The sequence below is a fragment of the Amblyomma americanum genome, chromosome 6 (assembly GCF_052857255.1).
Source record: "Amblyomma americanum isolate KBUSLIRL-KWMA chromosome 6, ASM5285725v1, whole genome shotgun sequence".
In the NCBI taxonomy this organism is placed as follows: Eukaryota; Metazoa; Arthropoda; class Arachnida; order Ixodida; family Ixodidae; genus Amblyomma; species Amblyomma americanum.
The window spans coordinates 175,175,917-175,195,874 of NC_135502.1; the positions used below are offsets into that span (position 1 = coordinate 175,175,917).

At 46.3% G+C, this 19,958-nt stretch overlaps 1 protein-coding gene across 6 annotated transcripts in view; it reads left to right on the top strand.

Moving 5' to 3' along the window:
* LOC144094185 (cytoplasmic aconitate hydratase-like) overlaps nucleotides 1–19,958 on the top strand; it is a 393,589-nt gene that overhangs the window by 80,362 nt on the left and 293,269 nt on the right. For all 6 annotated transcript variants that reach the window (XM_077628105.1, XM_077628107.1, XM_077628108.1 and 3 more), the window contains 3 exons: nucleotides 5,140–5,256; nucleotides 13,703–13,862; nucleotides 18,517–18,737. In XM_077628105.1, the coding sequence (XP_077484231.1) occupies nucleotides 5,140–5,256; nucleotides 13,703–13,862; nucleotides 18,517–18,737 (498 nt within the window). The remainder of the gene's footprint in view (nucleotides 1–5,139; nucleotides 5,257–13,702; nucleotides 13,863–18,516; nucleotides 18,738–19,958) is intronic.

Below are 19,958 nucleotides of genomic sequence, written 5' to 3' on the forward strand. Positions count from 1 at the left end.
CCCGCTTGTGCCTTTATTTTATATGCGTTTGAGTTGTGTTCCTCGAAGCGCATAGCCCTACTCTGTGCCATGCTGCGGAGCATTGCCGTTTTCTTTTCTTAAATGCGATGGCATTTATGCTGTCGTCTCCTATAAAATTTCCGGCTTCTCTGTCATGAAATTCTCTGATTGTTTGAGAGAGGTCACGTGGCGCTGTGATGTCATCACAACCTTTGCTAGCAACCTGCCCACCATTGCCAAATTCTAAGCAGTTGCCACCTCTCCACCAAGGCACTGCGCATGAGCCTTACGAGAGCACAGGAAGAGCACCCTGGGTCGCACAAACCCCACCAGTGGCTGTGTTTGCAACAGCCACCTGCCATGGTAATTTTGCAGCTGCGCTTCACAGCCAGGGCAGAGAATGAGTAGGGACACACACAGGCTGAAATCAGCTCCAGCAGCTTGTATCCCTTCTTGTTCTCAGTCCTGGTTTTGAAGTGCTCTCAGAAAATTATGAATACCAGCTTGGCTGTTCTTCTTCACTTGCCTTGGCATCGCTTCACCGCTGCATCAGTGTGGATTCCCCGTAGTCTATGAGCGCGAGTGAGATGGTTTGGACGTCATCAACACCACGTGACCCTCAAGGGATTAGTCGTAGGGCACCATCAAATTTGAAAATCTGACGACCCCCAAAATTCCAAAGGACTCCCGAAATTTTGGAAGCAGACCCACCCCAGAAAATGGATTAAGCTGGATTAGTGGTTCAGATTAGTATAATCCCATGTGACAATTTAATGGGAGGTACTTGAAAATTCTAAGCGGTGATGACTTATCCGTATAATAGTAAAATCTCGTTACAAGAGACATTGGTTATAAGAGACACTTGGTTGTTAGAGGCATTTGAAAGTGGTTTGGTTGGTTTTCCGATGTTCACCATGTTAACAACATCGCATACAAGAGACATAGTTACAAGAGACACTCAGATACTAAGGACAACTTTTTAGGTCCCTAGAGTAAATTCTTCACTATTTAGAAGAGCTACAACCCAGATAAGTGATTGCAATGCGGCCGACGTCATACAAACTCATATGCGCTGCACTTTTCATTCCCTTGGCTCGATTCTGTTCCATTCCTCTGCTGGATGTCACACATCACATGGTTGCGATTATTGTCTTACTGCACCAAAGTTTCCATCATTCTGTTCCTATAATTGCAGTCGCGCTCCTGCACTGGCTGTTGAGTTGAATTTAAGTTGGGTTGGATTTCAGTCCCAGCTTCCCCGATGCCGGTCGCTTTGTATGTTGTTAGTTAGACTGGTTGTTAGTCAGAGCTGTTGCTATGTTTAGATAGGACAGGTCTATTGGGTGATTTATCCTCTATAGTTTCGCATCAGACACAAAACTCGAATGTCTAAAAGTCATATGAAGTCACATTAACAATTTCTCGTTAATGTATGTGAATGTGTTTAAAAACACTTACATCCTGATGTGCAATAAACTGATCTTGTCCGACTCCTTAATGTTTTTAGAATTTTTGGTTACGAGAGACACCTTTCTCGGGTCCTTTCAGTCTCTTTTGTAACGAGGTTTTACTGTATAAAGGCATTGGAACTGGTTCTAGCTAGAGTTTTGGCAGGAAAATCACAAAAAGAACTTTAGACGCTCATTGCAGACACCAACCTAAATGCGATCACATTTTCTTCTTTAATAATGTGGTCAAGAAGGCCAGCTGCCAAGTTATTTTTTACTGCAAATACAGTAGAATCTCGGTGATACGAACCCAGTTGATACGAATTCGCGAAATTCCCGGCCAGAGTGCATTGTGTATGATGTGTGGAATTTCAGATGTTCCGATGATAGGAATGCATGAGCCGCGACTGTACCCTCGAGCACTAAACGCTGCCCGCACATCGCCGATGTCGCGATCGCTAATTGTGTGGTACGCACTGTGCGCAGTGAACGGCGGTGCGTGGCCCACACATCGCCAAAGTCGCTATCGCTAATCGTGCGGTACGCACCACGAGAAGCGAGCTGTGGCTGCACAACAGCGAATAAATCTCTTCAGCTGTAAACAGATCTGTGTGAACGCATTTTTCATGCTTCTGCATACGAATTTTGTTCGTTTGGATGATACAAACCCGACTGCTGTGGCCGCGTTTCGGAGGAGGCGAAACGCAAAGGCGCCCGTGTGCTGTGGATGTCAGTGCACGTTAAAGATCCCCAGGTGGTGGAAATTATTCCGGAGCCCTCCACTAGGGCACCTTTTTCTTCCTTTCTTCTCTCAGTCCCTCCTTTATCTTTTTTCTTAATGGGCGGTTCAGGTGTCCCAGAGATGAGAGATAGCTACTGTGCAATTTCCTTCCCCCAACAACCAATTTTCAACCTATGGGACAAGCGATAACTGTCGGCAACAATGTCGGCGACGAAAGCAAGTTGACGGCGATGACAATCCGACTGCCACCTCGAAGTGTCAGAGATCACAAGGACCTCTACTGGCAAAATTGAGGTACCGAAAGTATGTCAAGCCAATCCAACTGGAGGGTAAATTTACCTCAATCCAAAATGGCGCTTTTTGCGCCGGCAAAAAGCCGGCCTGCAAGCGACTGGCCCGCAGGCGACTGAAATTAGTCCGAAAAATCGAACTTTCGGACGCGAATATGTATGCGCTTCTATGGGGTGACTGACGGTGCCTCATCGAGGTTTAGAATATTCTACAAGTCCGAATTTTAGGAGTCCGAATTACCCGTCGGCTACTGTAACTTGTTTTTGGCAGTGGGAGCAGTGCAGCATAGAGCTAGATGAGTGTGGGTCGTCGTTTGCAATTTTAGTACTTTCGTGCCTTGTTAATATGGACACTTTGGCTCCCGAGCAAAAGTGTTCCTAAAGCGAGTCACCCGTAATAATGAGCCATGAAAAAAGCAAGAAATATTTTTTAAAAATGCTTTATGATTACGGACTGCTTCTGTACATAGTGCCAAGCAGTGAAGTGGAAAGTAGGCAATCTTGGAAGCTCGAGGGGCATTATTCTGGTCACCATCATGCGGTGTAGGCTGAAGCACATAGTGGTCAATGAGATGGCACCTCTTGGTGTGATGAAGCGTCTCCTACTATGACTGCTCACATCTTAAGAACTCTGTACTCATTTGGCTGGCATCTGCTCTATGGGGTTTGCAGCGTAGCACACAGAGAATTTTATACAATGTGACAAATCGTAAGGCACGTTGACCGGGCAATTTTCCACTTTAAAGCATGAAACCACACGCACACACACACGCACGCACGCACACACCCACACGCACGCACGCGCGAAAGCTGTTAGTACGGAATTTCACATTGCAGTGCCTTTCGCTGGTGTTCTGCACTCAAAATATAACGGGCGGAACATTTCCTAGAGGTATTCAGGATTCTGTGCTCTCGCTGTCCGTATTAGCGAGACAAAAATAGACGGCTTACAATGGGTTTCGCACATTTTCACTCTATCCATTGCCCGGACAGCGAGTTTGCATATTATCGAGGCGCAAATGCATTGAAAAAGTTTGGTCCCCAGAAAAATTGTCCACAATTCGAGTTGTCCATATTAACAGGGTTCGTATTGGGGCACAACTGTACAACTTCCCATGATGAGTACAGCTCTGGCTTGGTAGTTGAGAGTTAACGTGCATTGACATTGCACAGCACATGTGCATTTGTGAATTTCACTTTGATCAAAATGGAAGTTATGATTTATAATGATGAGCCTGGCACGGTTACTTTACAAAATTTAGGGTTCTCTACACTTAAGGCATGTAAGTACCTTGATATATGGATGATTGATTGGGGGGACTACATGCAAGACCAGATGGAGGAAATAATAAAGTGAAAAGAAATGCAACTGTCATGAAGCATAGGGCACTGGGAATACTACGACATATGTGAAGGGATTCGGGGAACCTGGAAAGGTGCCATGGTACCGAGCTTGACATTTGCAAATGCTGTGGTGTGCTTGGGATCTGCCACAAGTTTGTTCTTGAAATAAAGCGGAGAACAGTAGGCAAGCTTGCCTTGGATACACATGAGAACACAACTAATGATGCAGTACAGGGTGGTACAGGGCAGTCAATGTTTGAACTGCGTGAGGCAAAAAGTAAGGCTCGGTATGAAAAATGGTTGAGACAATTGGAGCAGGAGAACTAGATGGTGTGCTAATAATAATAAATACAAATGTTAAAGAGAAGAAAAAGATAGCAAGACAACAGAAAGTACCCACTGGCAAAAGAAAATGCTGGACAAGCCAACATTGGAGCTCTCTAGGATGATTAAAAACAAAATGAAAAAGAACAACTTTGCTGACAGTTTGAAAGGAAGCACTTTAATTTTCGAGGCTAGGGCTGGGTGCTCGAGTACGAAGTGCCACAGGCAAAAATTTTGACTCCACAGATTACATTTGCAGTTGGCGCATGCTGGACAGAAATGATAGAACACATTCTCATCCAGTGTAAGGCCGTCCAGCCATCAGTTCATCAGGAAGGCCCGAGGTGCACTGGGGTTTGGGAACAGTCAGGGCATGCTCAACTTTCAAAAAGTAGAAGCAAGTAAGAGGCGATTAGAGGATTGGTGTAGGAACGCGAGAGAGTACTTTCATTGCAGGAAGAGGAAAATTGGCATTTAATCCTCAGAAATTTAGCATGCTAGGAGTTAATAGCAGGGTGAAAATTGTCACTGCTTCAAATGGAGGGGTGTTACTAATCATCGATCACTCTATCTGTTGAGAGAATTAACGTGGGAGGCTGTTGTATGAGGATGTGGGGAAGACGGGGCGGAAGGGCAGGGGAATAAAGGTTGGGATGTCCAGTGTGTTGGAGTTTTGTGTCGCCACCAGGGTGTGAGGCGGTGACGCAACCTTTCCTTGCGTTTTGTTGGCTTCACTACAGAGATTACGATCCCTGCATATCCTGGGAATTGAGCTGCAGTGGCATTCAGCTGTGGTATGCTCAAGAATAGACATGCAGTGAGGCACTGATAATAACTGATGTGTTACACTCAGCAGTGGTGAAGTTAATGGTTTCGCTAATCCGTCTACGGGCAGAGAGCGTTAATGACACACCTTGCTCACTCTTAACTTGGTTAGAAATCTTGGAACAGAGCAAGCTGGCCTCATGCTGCACTGTTTGTGCTTGTGCAGGTGGTGGAACTGGACCTGGCCAGTGTGGTACCCTCGCTGAGTGGTCCCAAGAGGCCCCAGGACCGGGTTGCCATGGACACCATGCAGCAGGATTTCCGACAGTGCCTTGCCGCCAAGGTCGGTCACGGAGCATGCGCTAGCCAGACCGCTTAAAAGAGTGAGCTGATGGGCTGGTCGGTGCACCATAGTGATGACGCAGCCCAAAAAGTGAGGAATGACCACGCACGAGGGCCGACTAGCAACTGAAAATTTTTTTTTGAAGGGCAAGCAAATATATATCTATATATATATAGTTTAAAAAAAAATGGCTGGCAGTTTAGCATAGGTGAGCAAAATATTGTGTAAGTGAAAAGCACTGTTTTTTGCTGGTGGGCACCACCACCACACCACTTACCTCAAAGAGTGAATGAGGTGTCCACTGACCCAGGGAGTCAAGTTATGCACCTTTCCTGCCCTCAAAACCAAGGGAGTTATGTGCATTTTCTTTTCTTAAAATGAAAGGAAATGCACATAACTGTGTCAGTTTGTAGGTGCATGCCACTGCCAACTCGCAGTCCAGTTGAGGTGTCCACTGACTCAGTGAGCCAGTTACTCTTGCTACTTGGAGGCTTCACACAGATACCACTGAAACCCGGAAACTCCAGCTAGAAGTGCTTTTGCACTAGGGAGGGAGGATGCTGAAAAGTTTCCAGATCTCATAAGAGTCACATCAGTAAACAAAACATGTATTTGAACTTATTATCTTAAAATCCTTTTAACTTCTTCGTGTTTTTTGTACTGACCTGACTCCGAAATCCTGCAACGGTGCAGCATTATCCCCCTCTGTTTTCTTCAACAACCATATGTGTGCTTGCCCTCTGAAATATGGTGGCCACCACTCGTTGTGTGGTCTTGCCTCTTTCGTTCCCCTTCTTTGTGCCATGTCCTCACAATTGGACTGCAGTCGAGGTAGTTCTCCTCTCACCTTCCTAGCAGCTTTGCCTTGAACTGAACTGCTGGGGAGACTGAAGGGGAAAACAGGGAGGAACAGTAGTCGGGATGGGGACTGGTAAGGAAAAGGCTGCAGTTGAATTTTCGCATCATTTGAATAGGCCCCCTCGTTTCATCTCAGTTGCAGATATATTTGAATGTGCAGAATTCTGTTAATTTGAAGCAAAGTAATGCTAACAAACAACACAGTGGAAAGGGCACAGGACAGACATTGGCTCTGAACTCAGGTTTATTGCGTTTAAACGGGGATGTATGCACGTTTGAAAATGTACCATCTTTGCCAAAAGTAACCGGACAGCGGTGGTTTGTTTCTTAGGTGCGTAGCGAAGCACTTATGGCACCCCTTCAGCTCTGAACTCGTGAAAAATGAAGTGAACCATTGTCGTGACGTTTTTGACACCTTCCGATCTTCAGGTTTGCCGTGAAGGCTCCGTTATACTGTTCAGAAGCGAAAAGCTGCTGCTCGGTTACTTTTGACAAAGGGGGTACATGAATACATACACACACACAAAAAAATGGTCGGGCTTTAACGTAGTTAAACAGAGTCTATGCGCTGAAGCATGTGTTTAGCCTGATTGGCTCATTGTTTTGCTTTACTGCATCGTCGGCATGTCTGGCAACGATATTAGACTCCGGTTAAGCTCTGATTGAGTTTAAGCTGATCTCATTTGTTCGCGCTGCAGATGGAAGTTGATGAAAATGGTGACGGGCAATGCACAGCGCGAGTGTGTGTTGCAGTTTAACGCAAGACGTGATCGGCTGCGGTGATAGCACAGTCCTCTCGTGCAGTGGCCACCGAAGCTGATCTGTTCGTGCTGCCGCAGGTTCGAATCCCAGTCACGGCAATATTTATTCTATTTATTTATTCAACGTTAATATCAAAGCTTCAGTGATGGCCCGGCTTGTGCAGCTTTGATCATGAAGTGGAGCTTTCACTCTAAGAAAGAATTGTTTAAAGCACAAGAGTATCTTTTCTTTGTCCGTTGTCTGTTTGGGCTGTTTTGCTTCAAAATGCATTGCTGCTGACTTGCTCAAATGTGGATCTTGTTAAGGTGAACCCTTTAACAGGCAGGAAATGGTTTATTTGAAGGGTAGGCTGTTGCTTGTTTGGGCTTCTACTTTTAAAAATATTTCAACTATAAAAGTTAGTTTCTGTCATTAGTAGCTGCCATGGCACTGTGCACCAGTACTAAATAGGTTGCAGTAAAAGCTTATTAATTCAAACTTCATGGAACTGGAAAAAAATGTTCGTATTATCTAAAGCTCGAATCATCGTATGACCCCCAAAAAAACTGAGAAGGACCATTTCCATCATGGTAAATTTATTCAATGAAACACCAGAAAATGGTTGCCTGGTTTTCAGTTGAGAACAGCGTGACACTGATGATAATGCAGTCCTTTACTGCGTGCGTACTGACAGGAGCATTGAAGCAGAACAGCTCAGAAATTGTAAGGGCCTTCATGGTGTAATACGGTACCAGTGTTGTCCTTTCACAAGTGGCTGCATCATGTGTAAGGAGGCTTCATCATGGGGAGAAATGCATAATCCGCTTCCGTCCCGTCTCGGCTAATTCGAGGAAACTTCTCTTACCTGACTGGGGGATGGATAGAGAACAAGGTTCTGAAAGGAGGAAAGATCACTCTCTCTCTTTTCCTTTTGAATTTTGTATCCGCACGGTCCTTGTAACCACCATGCGTCCTTCGCATGTTTTGTGAGCTCAGTCAGTCGCATTATCTCGGGTGCTATCGCCTGTTTTGCTGTGCCAGTAACTTCAGCATTGCATTCCTTCATGTGTTAGTGATGTCAGTGCAGCGACAGCTACGGTATGTTTGGTTCTGTGCTCATGACCTTCGAATTGACGGAATGTGCAGTGAGACCCACATGGATGCAACAAGCATCGCTACCCGTGTACATTTTTACAGGCACTGCCACTCATTTTGCCACCGAGAAGAATGAACTATGGTTGAGTCGCTGCTGTTGACGAAATAGTCATGTTTGGGCTGCAGAAGAATCGGCACATCATGGGAACTGATTATGCAACTGAATTCTATTCAGGTTGCTTATATTAGCATGGACAGTGAAGGCCATTGCATGATAGTGGTTTGCTTTCTTGTGTTTACATAAATACTAAACAATTTTTTGCAGTTATCTATAATTTTAAGGTACTCCGTGCATGCATGACATTGCGTGCACTCACTGTGCACAGAATGATTTTAATGTATTTAGTGAACTCGGAATGCATGAAGTGATGTACTGGAAGCCTCAGCTGCACTGTTTGAGATAAACTGTACACCTCTGATACATTATCTGTATTGTGCATGTAACGTAAACATACACAGTAAAACCTTGTTGATACGTTCCTGGCTCATACGCTCAAAATCGTGGACATTAAATGTCCCGTGCAGTTACACCATATTTTTCTCAGTAAAGTGGAACCCCGTTCATATGTTTTTCACCGGACCGGGAAAAAAAACAACAGCCGGGAAAACGCAACAGTGAGGAAAGCTCCGGAAATGAATGAAAAAAGTGCAGTTTCAACTATAGACAATTTATTTCCTTAGAGTGCGCTTAGGACTTAAAAAACTCCAGAATGGTGGCTTGCCGTTTCTGCCACGAGCCTGCTTTGCTTTCGGGCCGAAGAGCGCGGCACTCCCCTCTATCTCGGCACGCTTCGAGACGATGCTGTTAAGCGTCGAGGGTGGGAGACCAAGGTCCTTGGCAATGTCAACTGTCTTCCGCGCTGGCCGCCTGTCGACAGTGTTTAATGTGTCCAGCTTTTCCTCAAGGGAAAGCGCTTTCCGCTTGCGCGACGCCATCTAAGCACAAGTTCGACATTCACGAGGCTTAATGCACAATGGCGATAGCACGACAGAAGAGGAGTCGACTCGTCCAACAACCATGCGGCGACCATAAAAGTGAGAGCATTTTTCATGAACGGCCACCTAGTGGCGGCCTCTCGAACTGGCGTGCGGCTTCTTGCAGCCAGTTCCATAGCCAAGCCCGGCCAAGCCCGGCCAAAAGCCAAAATGGCCGTTGGAGCGCGTTGCCTACTTCAGCCCAGGCGTGTTCGGGGTGCTAAGTTGCGACGTATCATGCGGGAACGTTTTCGCAGCTACTACGTAACAGCGGGGTTCCTTATAAATTGGATCCTATGGAAGCTATGCCGGGACCGGATGAAAACGACGTAGCAGCCGGGAAAACGCAGCAGTGAGGAACGTAACAGCGGGGTTCTACTGTAATAGGATCCCATATAATACGATTTCCTGGCTACTACATTTAAAATTTCAACAAATTGTGCTCGTATAATACGTTTATAGAACAACCGAGCATGTGCAAACATGCAAGCGCGACGAACATGAGGACACGCAACATGAAGAGCTAGAATGCAGTGGCAGTCACCTGCCGTGGTGGATTGTCTGCAGTGCTTCGATGCAAGGCGGTAAAGCACCCCCATTAACAACAGCAGCAGCAGCAGAACAGTGGAAACGTTTTTGCGGGGACGTGACAACAAGAAGAGAAACACTTAGGTTTCTTCACAGTGCATAAGGGCAAAGGGGCAAGCACCTAAGAACTACAGTGATGTGCCTACACAGGAGTAGGCCGGGTCTGGGGAACGCAGCCTAAAAAGTAGAAACGCTGCGACAGTCAGTCGCTATGGTGGCTTCCTCACATTGCTTAGGTCCAAAGGGAGGCGAGGCATCCCTAAAATGACGAGGAATAGATTTTGGTTGCTTTTGTCATTGCCATCGATGGACCCGATGCGTTACAAAGTTCATTCTGTGTTTAAAGGTGCACTAAAAAGGATTCTGATGTCATCTTTTTACTACGGGAACTCAATCTACACGCTCCAAGCATGCTTAGAAACTTCGAATTATCTTGTGCGGCCGATTTCTCTATTAAATTGAATTGCCGCTCTGCCGGCTTGCCGCTCTGCCATCAGCAGAGTGATACATAACACAAAGAGTCCACGCCTATTTTTATTTCCATGGGCCTAATTTGTGGCTGTGTTGTCTGCAACTAAAACTATTTATTCGTGAAAACCTAAAAAACTAAATAAAAGCGAAATCGACTCGCTGATAGGCACTTCACACATTGGTTGACTCCCACTTTTGTAGGTGAGTCCAAAAAAATGGTGGGAGCTGGGACATTTAATTCGATTTAATAAGGTAATCGGTCGCAGACAATAATTCAAAGTTTCTAAGAATGCTCGGAGCGTGTAGATTGAATTCCCGCGGTAAAAAGACGAGCTGAGAAACCTCTTTAGTGCACCTTTAAGACAGCACAAACATGGATTAAATTCTGATGCCACTAGAAAATGATCTGGTCAGATCTTGTACTAAGAAATGCTGATCGACACTTCAGTGAAGTGAAATTGTCAATACATGTCTTTGTACCTCATTCAACAGTGACATTTTTCAAATTTAGGTGGTTTGGATCATGCATGTTCCCGGATAATACGTTTTTCCGCCATTTTTTTTCTATGTATCAACGAGGATTTACTGTAGTGCACTTTGAGAAGTAATCTCTCTTTTCGACTGAAAGTAGCAGGAAGGATGTGTCAATGAAAACATGCAAAATATGTTCTCTGTTCTCTGTGCATTAGTTCAGCTCTGTGGTTACCATTGTTGACTAGCAGTGCAGCCAATGTTAACATGCCACTACAGCAAAAAATAGGGCATACGAAAACCCAAGGATAGCGCAGCCACACACAGAGCAGGCAGACAATGGCACATCTGCCAACCTCCCAGCACGAGCTCTGTCAAACCTTTTCTTGGGTCATTAAAACGTTTTTCCTCCTCCCCTAGCAGGCCCAGCTTTGGGCCAGTCCTCCCGTGAAGTAGATGCCACGCAAAGACGCCTCGCATCTGCGCGTTTTGGCCATCCATTGACACGGAGATACACCGTTTTAACGCACTGGCCGGTTCTGTTGGGGTGTGATTTGAGAAACTAAGGATTGGTCGAGAAGGTCGCGACTCCACAGCCACATGAGTTCACGTGGGAACACCCCACAATGATTACACGGTATAACAGTGATGACATTACTACGCCATTACTCATTGGCCTACAGGGTCATGACTTCATTACATCACTATTATGCAGTGATTCTGAAGGAAGAAAAGCAATTGCAGTGAAAAGAAAAATGGTCAAGCTGGGACTCAAAACGCTGCCCCTTAGTCGTGAGTTCGTTTTTCGCTGTTAAAGGGAGGCCTTGTGTATCTTATGGTAGATAAAATAAAAGAAAAAAAACACTAATAATGAACAAAAAATAAAATAAAAGATATTATCCGTGTTCGTGAAGGGGACCCCAGGCTGCTGTAGGGACCTATTAACGCTATCGCGTCATAACCTTTTAGCAGAATTTGTGTCCTTCGAATTTTTGCGTCTCTCGCCTGCTATGAATGTAACTGAAAAAGGAATTGGCACTAGCGTCAGTAATATATGGCCAACAGGAGGACTCTGGCATTCAGATATTGTAGCAGCACTTGCAAGACTGAGTTTTTGTTGCCTCATGATGAGTGCGTGAGGGAACAAACGCTGTGTCACAGATCTCCCCGGAGAACACTCAAACACTCGGACCGAAAGAATGGACTAGGCGACAGGCGTACCCATACAAACGCACATTTAATGCACCCTACGTGACACACACACTATAACACAAAACTAACACAAAACACAAACACTATAAATACACACGACCCGGGCACACTGCTACCAGCATCTACTACTAGTGTTCTACTACTAGCGGTCGGCGTTCGTGCTCACGGTTGGTTCGATGCAGCTGCGGCGTTGTATGGATCCAGTAGCCGGCATCGAGGCGGCGTTCGACGTGTGTGGGCTGGCGTCGCTGGCGGCGTCGCTGGCTGCGTAGTACAAGCTCCCCGTCCAAACGCATGTGTCGGTAATGCCGGTGTTGTTGGCGTTAGGGGCACCACCCGGATGGGTGGCAACAGCGCTGGAGACACCCCTGGCCGTAGCAGGTGGTAGCGTCCTCCATAGACTCCCCGGAACGGGCTCAGGCACGGCAGGAAGTCCACGATGTGAAGTCGTAGAACGCGAGCTCACTGGAGCAGTAGCCGGCGTCGCTCTCTTCCAGCCGAAGTTTCTCTGACCCGCCGGAGCCTCCGCTTCTCTGCTGTTCCCCCCTGTGCCTCGCTCTCACTCGCCCTTTTATAGCCTTCGCATTAGTACACATAAGCCTTGTCCTCCTCTTGTTCTCTTCTCCACCAATCATCTCTCTCCACCTCACTGAATGCTTCTCCACCAATCATCTCTCTCCACCTCACCGAATGCTTTTCCACCAATCATCTCTCTCTACCTCACCGAATGCTTCATCTTCATCTTCTTTATTCTTCGGTTAATCCCCTCTTTCCTTTAAAACTTAATTTAGGCTCCTTAATATATGTGACACCCTGGTTAATAACATCCTAGTGGAAATCAAGAGGAAGAAATGGGCATGGACAGGGCATGCAATGCGAAGGCAAGACAACCGCTGTCCTTAAGGGTAACGGAGTGGATTCCAAGGGAAGGCGAGCGTAGCAGGGGGCGGCAGAAGGTTAGGTGGGCGGATGAGATTAAGAAGTTTGCAGGCAAAGGGTGGATGCAGCTGGCAAAGGACAGGGTTAATTGGGAGAGGCCTTTGCCCTGCAGTGGGCGTAGTCAGGCTCATGATGATGATTATGTTTTATATCAGCCAAAATAAAGTTTTTCATTTTGCAGCCTCAAATAAAGTGGTTTCTGCAGACGACCTTATGTTTGTGTTGTCAAAAAAACCAACTGCTGATAGCCATTCTGTGCTTGCTGAACAAGAAAACATCTGAGTTTGTTCTTGGTCATTGTAAGCAATACTTGAAAGGGCCCTATCCTAGGGTCGCCACTTCAGCCATTACAATTCATACATGTACGTTTGCCTGGCACTGTCTGTGACGTTGTCTGTCGGTCATTGGGGACGTCGTTTTTTGATCAGAACCCACTTTCAATTTCCCTGTTTGTTTTCTTTTAAAGTTTTAATATTGTTGTGTCTACTGTGTTGAAAACACCTTACGGCAAATAAAAGAGAGAGAAAGGTCTAGGAAATAGGGTGCAGCCATGAATCAACTTTAAAAAATGTTCTAAGAGCACCTTGAAGTTTCTCTTTATTCGCCTCCTTTTCACCTGCGACCGTCCGCAGGCTAACTTGCAGTCATCTGCATGGGGGCAGAGGCTCTACTGTGAGTGCTGCCCATGCCGGAATGGGCAGACAGCTTTTGAGGCAATCCATTGGAAACACAGCACATGCTGGTAGCTCCAACTGGAAAGGGAACATTCTGTCCACACCCAAGGGTAGGTGCTGAAGTTGAAAATGTCTCAAGGGAAGAAAAGTGCACTTTTCGCAAATAATTATTGATTATTCATTGGTTGAATGTGGAGCATGTGTTCCCTTTTGTAAAGAACAGTAGAAAACTGGGTGAGTTGGTGATGAATAATGTTCACACTCTGCAAAAAAAAAGTGGACACAAGAGGCATAGATGTGTGGAGGACAGTTTTGTGCTGCATGAATATGATTCCCTTTTTTATTGGAGCTACCGTTGGCAGGTGGGCTTCAAGGGCTACGGCCTGAAGCCCGAGCAGCTGGCGGCCCGAGCCAACTTCACCCACGAGGGCCAGGAGCACACTTTGCAGCACGGCTCTGTGGTCATCGCTGCCATCACGAGCTGTACCAACACCAGCAACCCGTCAGTCATGCTGGGTGCTGGTGAGTGCTAACCTTCGCATTCTCGCTGCTGCTGACTGCGCAGCTGTGCTTGGTGCAGCATCAGTGCTTGTTACCATTGGTCCCTAGCATGGGAGCTTCCATACAGCATCAGTGATGTGCTTCTTGGCAAGTGCACAGTCCCTGCCTTGCAGCCACCAGACTGTCATTACAACTGACACCCTGATGGTGTACTTAAATGGATTTTACCTGGTGATAATTTTGCACAAGAGTGGCCCCCTTTCACGAGAACTGCAATTACTTCCTACAATCCTATTGGGACGTAGATTGGGCCATTGACCAAGTCCAAAACAAACAAAACTGACATTTTGGGTTCCATAAGGAGCCCTGGTTCAAAACCCTCGTTCAAGACCCGCGTTCAGATCAGGAAGCAGAGTGATCCAATCAGTGGCCCAATCTTCTCCCTTTTAGATTGACAGAATATCATTAAGCTACATATGCAGTCGTGGGAATGCTGCACCATTTGCACCAGCCTGCGCCATTGCATTGAACCTGCAGCATGCTGCTAAAAATGAATGTTTCTTTATGAAACTGAGCCGGCTGCGCCAAAATATACTGTTCCAGCAGCCAAGAATCGCGGCCAATGTGAAGAGGCCGAAGTTGCCACCATCCAATGTTCACAGCTGCTACTGGCTAATGTGCAGAGGCATCACTTTGGTTCCTTCTTCCACCATGTGACGAGAAAAATGACCGATGAAATCCAACCCTGTTCCATTTCGCAGCGGTTGCCAGGTGCAAAAAAAAAATACCTTTTAAGGGGGGCCATGTCTTTTGGAGGTAAAATTCTTAATTTTTTGGTGTAGACAAATGGAATTTGGCACGCTTATTGGGAAGTGCACTAAATGAATAAATACAATTTTTCACTCATATATGTTCAGTAGTTTTCACATTAAAATTTTTATGTGCTCTGTTGTTATACCAAACTTGCACAGAGCCTGGCGTGACAGTGAAACATGGTAGGAGCCTAGAGTCACTCAAATTTTAGCCGAGAGAATGGTTCATGCTGCGACTCTAAACATGTTTATCAACCTATGTTTTTTCTACACAGATCATTATACTGATGCTTGCATAATGCACTCATTACCATCATGTCAACCTAGTGATAGGGTGGAAGAATTTTATTTATTTTACTTAACAAACACTGCAGGCCCTAAGTGGGCCCTAGCAGGAGGGGTGAAAAAAAAATACAGCATTGTGAATATCAATTCATCACGCGAAACATAAGTAAGTTCAACTCTTACAATAAAACATGCATAAATACGAAACACGGTGATATAGTAGTTAGAAATATAGGAAGTCACCGCATAAAGAATGTATCGTGGAGCACAGTGTAATAAACCGCATGAAAATTCATGAAGCCATTGTCATGCTGTGCTTTCTGCAAGTAGGGCAGTCAGGTCAAGAAACACTTTTGAGAAAACTAGTATTTTCATGGAGATCTAAGCCAGTTTTTGCTGCATGCATTCACAAAAATCATTTTTTAAAGTCTCCTCTGGGCTGTTTTCGGGGAAAATCTTTCGGGATATAATTAGAAAGATATAAAGATAGGAAATCTGCTCTTTTGTAAATTAAAATTTTTTTCGAGATTTTTTTTATTTGAAAACCGTGACCCCACTTTTAAGTGACACCAAGACATGGACATTAAGGCCACAGAAGTTGACGCCCTGTTCATGCAAAGCTTTAATTCTCATATGGAGTCAAACGCGTTATATTTGCAGCCACGTTGTATTAATCTAAATGCGGTACTTCCACAACACTGAGACAAAATCGAAAATTGGATAACAAAATGTGATAACTGAAAATAAATAATTATCGCAGATAGGGACAATAACAGTAGGATGGAAAGGAATACTGAGTGTTTCCTTCATAAACCAACATTATAGCCAATTAAGTAGCCTACCTCGACAAATGATAGTAAAGGCACTGGTATAGCAAAAATGTTTGTTTGTCAGAGTTACTTTCCTACAAAGAAGTTCTGCTGTACAGATTTCTGTGAAAGATGCATACCATATTTACTCGAATGTAACATGACCACGATTGTTACGCGAGGGTCAACTTTTCGGATGTGAAAAGCGGAAAAAAAACAAACTATGATTGTAACGCGAGGGTAGACTTCAGGCGTGCGACAGAAAAACTGAAAGTGACGCGAGGAACCGACATTGCAGAGTTCTGAGGGTCAAAGACAACTTTATTGAAATACAAGCCAAACAGCCATTCCTATACACCGTCATCCTCGCGGCAGTTGTCGCCGTCACTGTCATCATCACAGCTTGACTCATCTTTGTCACTAGCTGCCTCCCACAGCAGGTCGCCTTCGCTTCCGTCTAGAGCATTTGAAATTGACCATTTTTTAAATGTGCGGTAGCCCAAATCATGAGGCAGCCCGTACCAGGCTGCTGAAACCCAGTGGGCAACGGTAGACGCGCTTGGGCATTTCAGCCTACCTGCAGGTGTTGTTGTTGATCCGCTTTCAATTCACTCCCAGTATAATTGTCACAAGTGATCCTTGAAGAAGGCTTGTTCATGAAAACGTCCAGAGGCTGGAGAATGGAGGTCATGCCACCCGGTATAACAACGAAATGCGTTCGGTCATGCTGTAGCTTTTGTTCGACGCCGGGTGTCAGGTGACCTCGGAAAGGTCCAGAACCAATATTGCTTCCGGATGCAGCTATGCACCTGGCCTTCGGTCCCACACGCTTTGAATCCAATCTATGACAAGATTCGAGTCCATCTAACCTTTTTTGTGACAGCGCACGATAACGTCTTTCGGGAAAGTTTCCTTCGGGATCGTCTTCCTGCGAAAAATGATGAATGGATGGAGCTTGCGGCTGTCAGCCAAACATGCCAGCATAACGGTAATCCGATTTTTTTCGTTGCCTGTGCTTCTAAGGCGAACTTCATGCTCATCAGACTTGTGCACTGTTCTGGACATAGGCATGTCCAGATACACGGGGGTCTGGTCGGCATTGCCGATATGTCCAAGTGGCATGTTGGTAGAGCGACGAAGATCGATGACGTAGCGCTGAAACACTCGAAGTTTGATTCGAAGTCCCCGGGCAGCTTCTGGCAAGTAGGAGTCATGCGTCGAAGGTAGAACCCGGCCCTTCACATAAACTTCTGCACCCAGCCTCGTGATGCCTTAAACTGGTTTTGGGTCAAACCCGTGTCCCGCGCAAGCTCCTGTGCTTTGCACTGAAGCATTTCAATGCTTACTCCAAGTAGTCGGGAACGTTGCTCGCTAATGAACTCTCCAAGGCAACGCTCCAACTCCGGGAAGCGGCCTTTCTTGGGCCCCCGAAAGCCTTTTCGCAGGCTGTTGCAGTTAAACAATTCCTCGCGGTGCTTCCTCCATCCCCTGATTGTCGATTCGTTGACGTCCAGATGTCTTGCAGCCGCTGAATTTCCCACTTTCTCAGCAAGCAGAATAGCGTTGCGCTTGAAGCCAGCTGTATACTGAGCGCATGAGCACGCCATTCCGCTTGAAGACAACTCGACCGTTTGATGGGAATAGGCCTAAGACTCGAAGCACGGAACGCACAACTACACGCACTGGCATCAAACACGAGAAAGAGCAAACGAAGTGCGCTGCTCCATGCCCTGCTCCATGCCCTGCTGCCTGTTAGTCACGTGGCCGCGTTTTTTCATCAGTTGCAAGGATTAACAGACAGATGGCGGTGGGATCGCTCGCTCCTTTGCTGGCGTCTTGGCGGCGATTGCGAGCGCTCGGTGCCTCCGAGATGGCTGTTTCATTTTGCGGTCACGGAGGCCACACAACCTCGCTACAGGTTGCGAGCTTTCGTCAAGAGGCGGCGCCCTCCCATCGCGCCAGTGACTCTAGCTGGCGTCGACTCTTGTTGGCTTGTTCTCACTGGCGTCGTTTTTCTTTTTTTGCGTTTGCAATTAGGTGGCCGCTTTGTCCTAGTAGTTGTGACCTGTGGTTCGCGTACTGGTTGACCGGCGAGTTGGAGTGTGTGATTTGGAATGACCAGTACGATCAACGCACACGTTTGACACATGAAATGATTTTAATAGTGTGTGTTTGGTGCTCTTCATAGCGTTGTTAAACCTAGTATTTGATTGTAACGCGGGGGTGACATTTCCTTTCTACTTTCAGTAAAGAAACTCGCGTTACATTCAAGTAAATACGGTAGCTTGCCTTCATAGCCTTTGTCCGTGCTTTGGTAGATACTAATGAGTAATTACTTCTGTCTCTTATGTTCTTGTTTATCATTGCCAGCATACAACTTTATCACCTTGGCACATGCGGTGCAACCAAATCTCCCTGGAATGATGATTCCTAAACAGTTCCTGCATGAGCAGGAAATGAGCTTCTCTTGCTGAAACATGCAGTTGTAGCATATTGTCACCGAAAGCCACCAGAAAGGGCAGAAGGGCACACCAGGCAGACACACTCAGAGAACGAACATACGAGCCGGGGCAGACAAGGAAGACCAGCGGGTGTTGTCCCCCCGCATGGCGGCGCCAGTAAATGGCTAACACTGTGGCAATATGCAAGGTTCTTCAGCATTGGCATTGCACTTGTGAGGTCCTTTGGCAGCACATTTGTTGAGTAGGTTGCGTGAGTGGTGTTCTGTTTCCTGCTTACAGAATGTTGCTTCTGTTGCCACTGGTGTAGGGCTGCTGGCCAAGAAAGCAGTGGAGCGGGGCCTGAGCGTGGCGCCCTACATCAAGACAAGCCTGTCGCCAGGCAGCGGGGTGGTCACCTCCTACCTGCGGGAGTCCGGCGTGGTGCCCTACTTGGAGCAGCTGGGCTTCCACATTGTGGGCTACGGCTGCATGACCTGCATCGGCAACAGTGGACCCCTGCCTGAACCGGTGGCAGAAGCTATCGAAAAGGTGCGGGGTGCCTCAAATGTCACTATGCATGGGGTTATGGTGTTGGTGAGTAGTATTTATTTTGCTGGCACGGTTGATTTGCATGACTGTGGTGGGGCGCACTGTCCACATGCGACTTCCCGCAGTACTGCTATTGTTTGATTGTGCAGCACCCCATTGAAGTAGCCATGTCTTCATTTGCCACATGTGCACTCACCACCTGCTGTCCCTTAGTGTCACCTGATTGGTGCACTCCAGCACGACTTTTTCTGCCAGTGCTTGCAGTGCCTGTGATGCAGCTGGTAGGGAAACTACGGTAGCAGAGTTACAGGGACTTTCCGTTTCACTGCCTTGGAAGTGCTGACTGGCCAGGAGTGGCACCAGAAGTGGATGTTTGAATTCACCACATGTCTGCTTTCATGAGCTGTGGTGAATTCAAGCTTGGGGAGCCAGCCAGCTGAGCAGTTTGTCTTCAGAAAAATACTCTCGTGAGGCCCGCCTTCTTTCAAATGAAATTGTACTGAAGTGCAGGTTGTTTGATAACAGCTGGGGACGAGCGCACATTGTCTCGTGGTTTTTGTTACGAGTGCTGCTGCCTGGCAGAGGCACATTTGAATGAAGCAGCAGTACATGTAAGAGGGCTTGCCGTGCCGCTTGACGACTTGGACTGTCCTCCGGTCCGCCCGGCCGTTGTTGCTCTAGAAACGGGCTCTATCCTTGCCTTGTGCAGCACGTTTCCACCAAGATTACACAGGGTATGTGTGTGCATGCGGTGGCAAGGGGCATACATTGCGGCGCAGTGGCACAGAATTTCTGGTTGGTTCATGGCATGGTTTAAGACATGACCAACAGGCCGTGCAAACACAATCAATAATGTGGCAGAGCACTGTGGTGGCATGGGGTCAAGAAATCAGGGAAGCCTGACACTGGCTTAAATGCAAGCTAATTATCGTTTGGAGGCAGAACATGACACAGGGCAAATTTGCTATTTTGTTGAAGTCAGTTATTTTTTACATTAGAATTTTTTAGATGTTTTTTTTAATGTTGTTTAGGACTGTTCAGTTATTCAAACTATTTTTCTGGCTCTGCCAAGCCTGAAAAAAATCAGTCGGTGAATGCAGCTGTGACTAGTCTGCTAGTGCATTTTGTATGAATAAAGTCATCATGTGATTTTATGTTGCTAGCCTGCACGGGGTACCCTTGGATCACTTTTGAGTTGGAATAAGACCAAAAGCAAAAAAG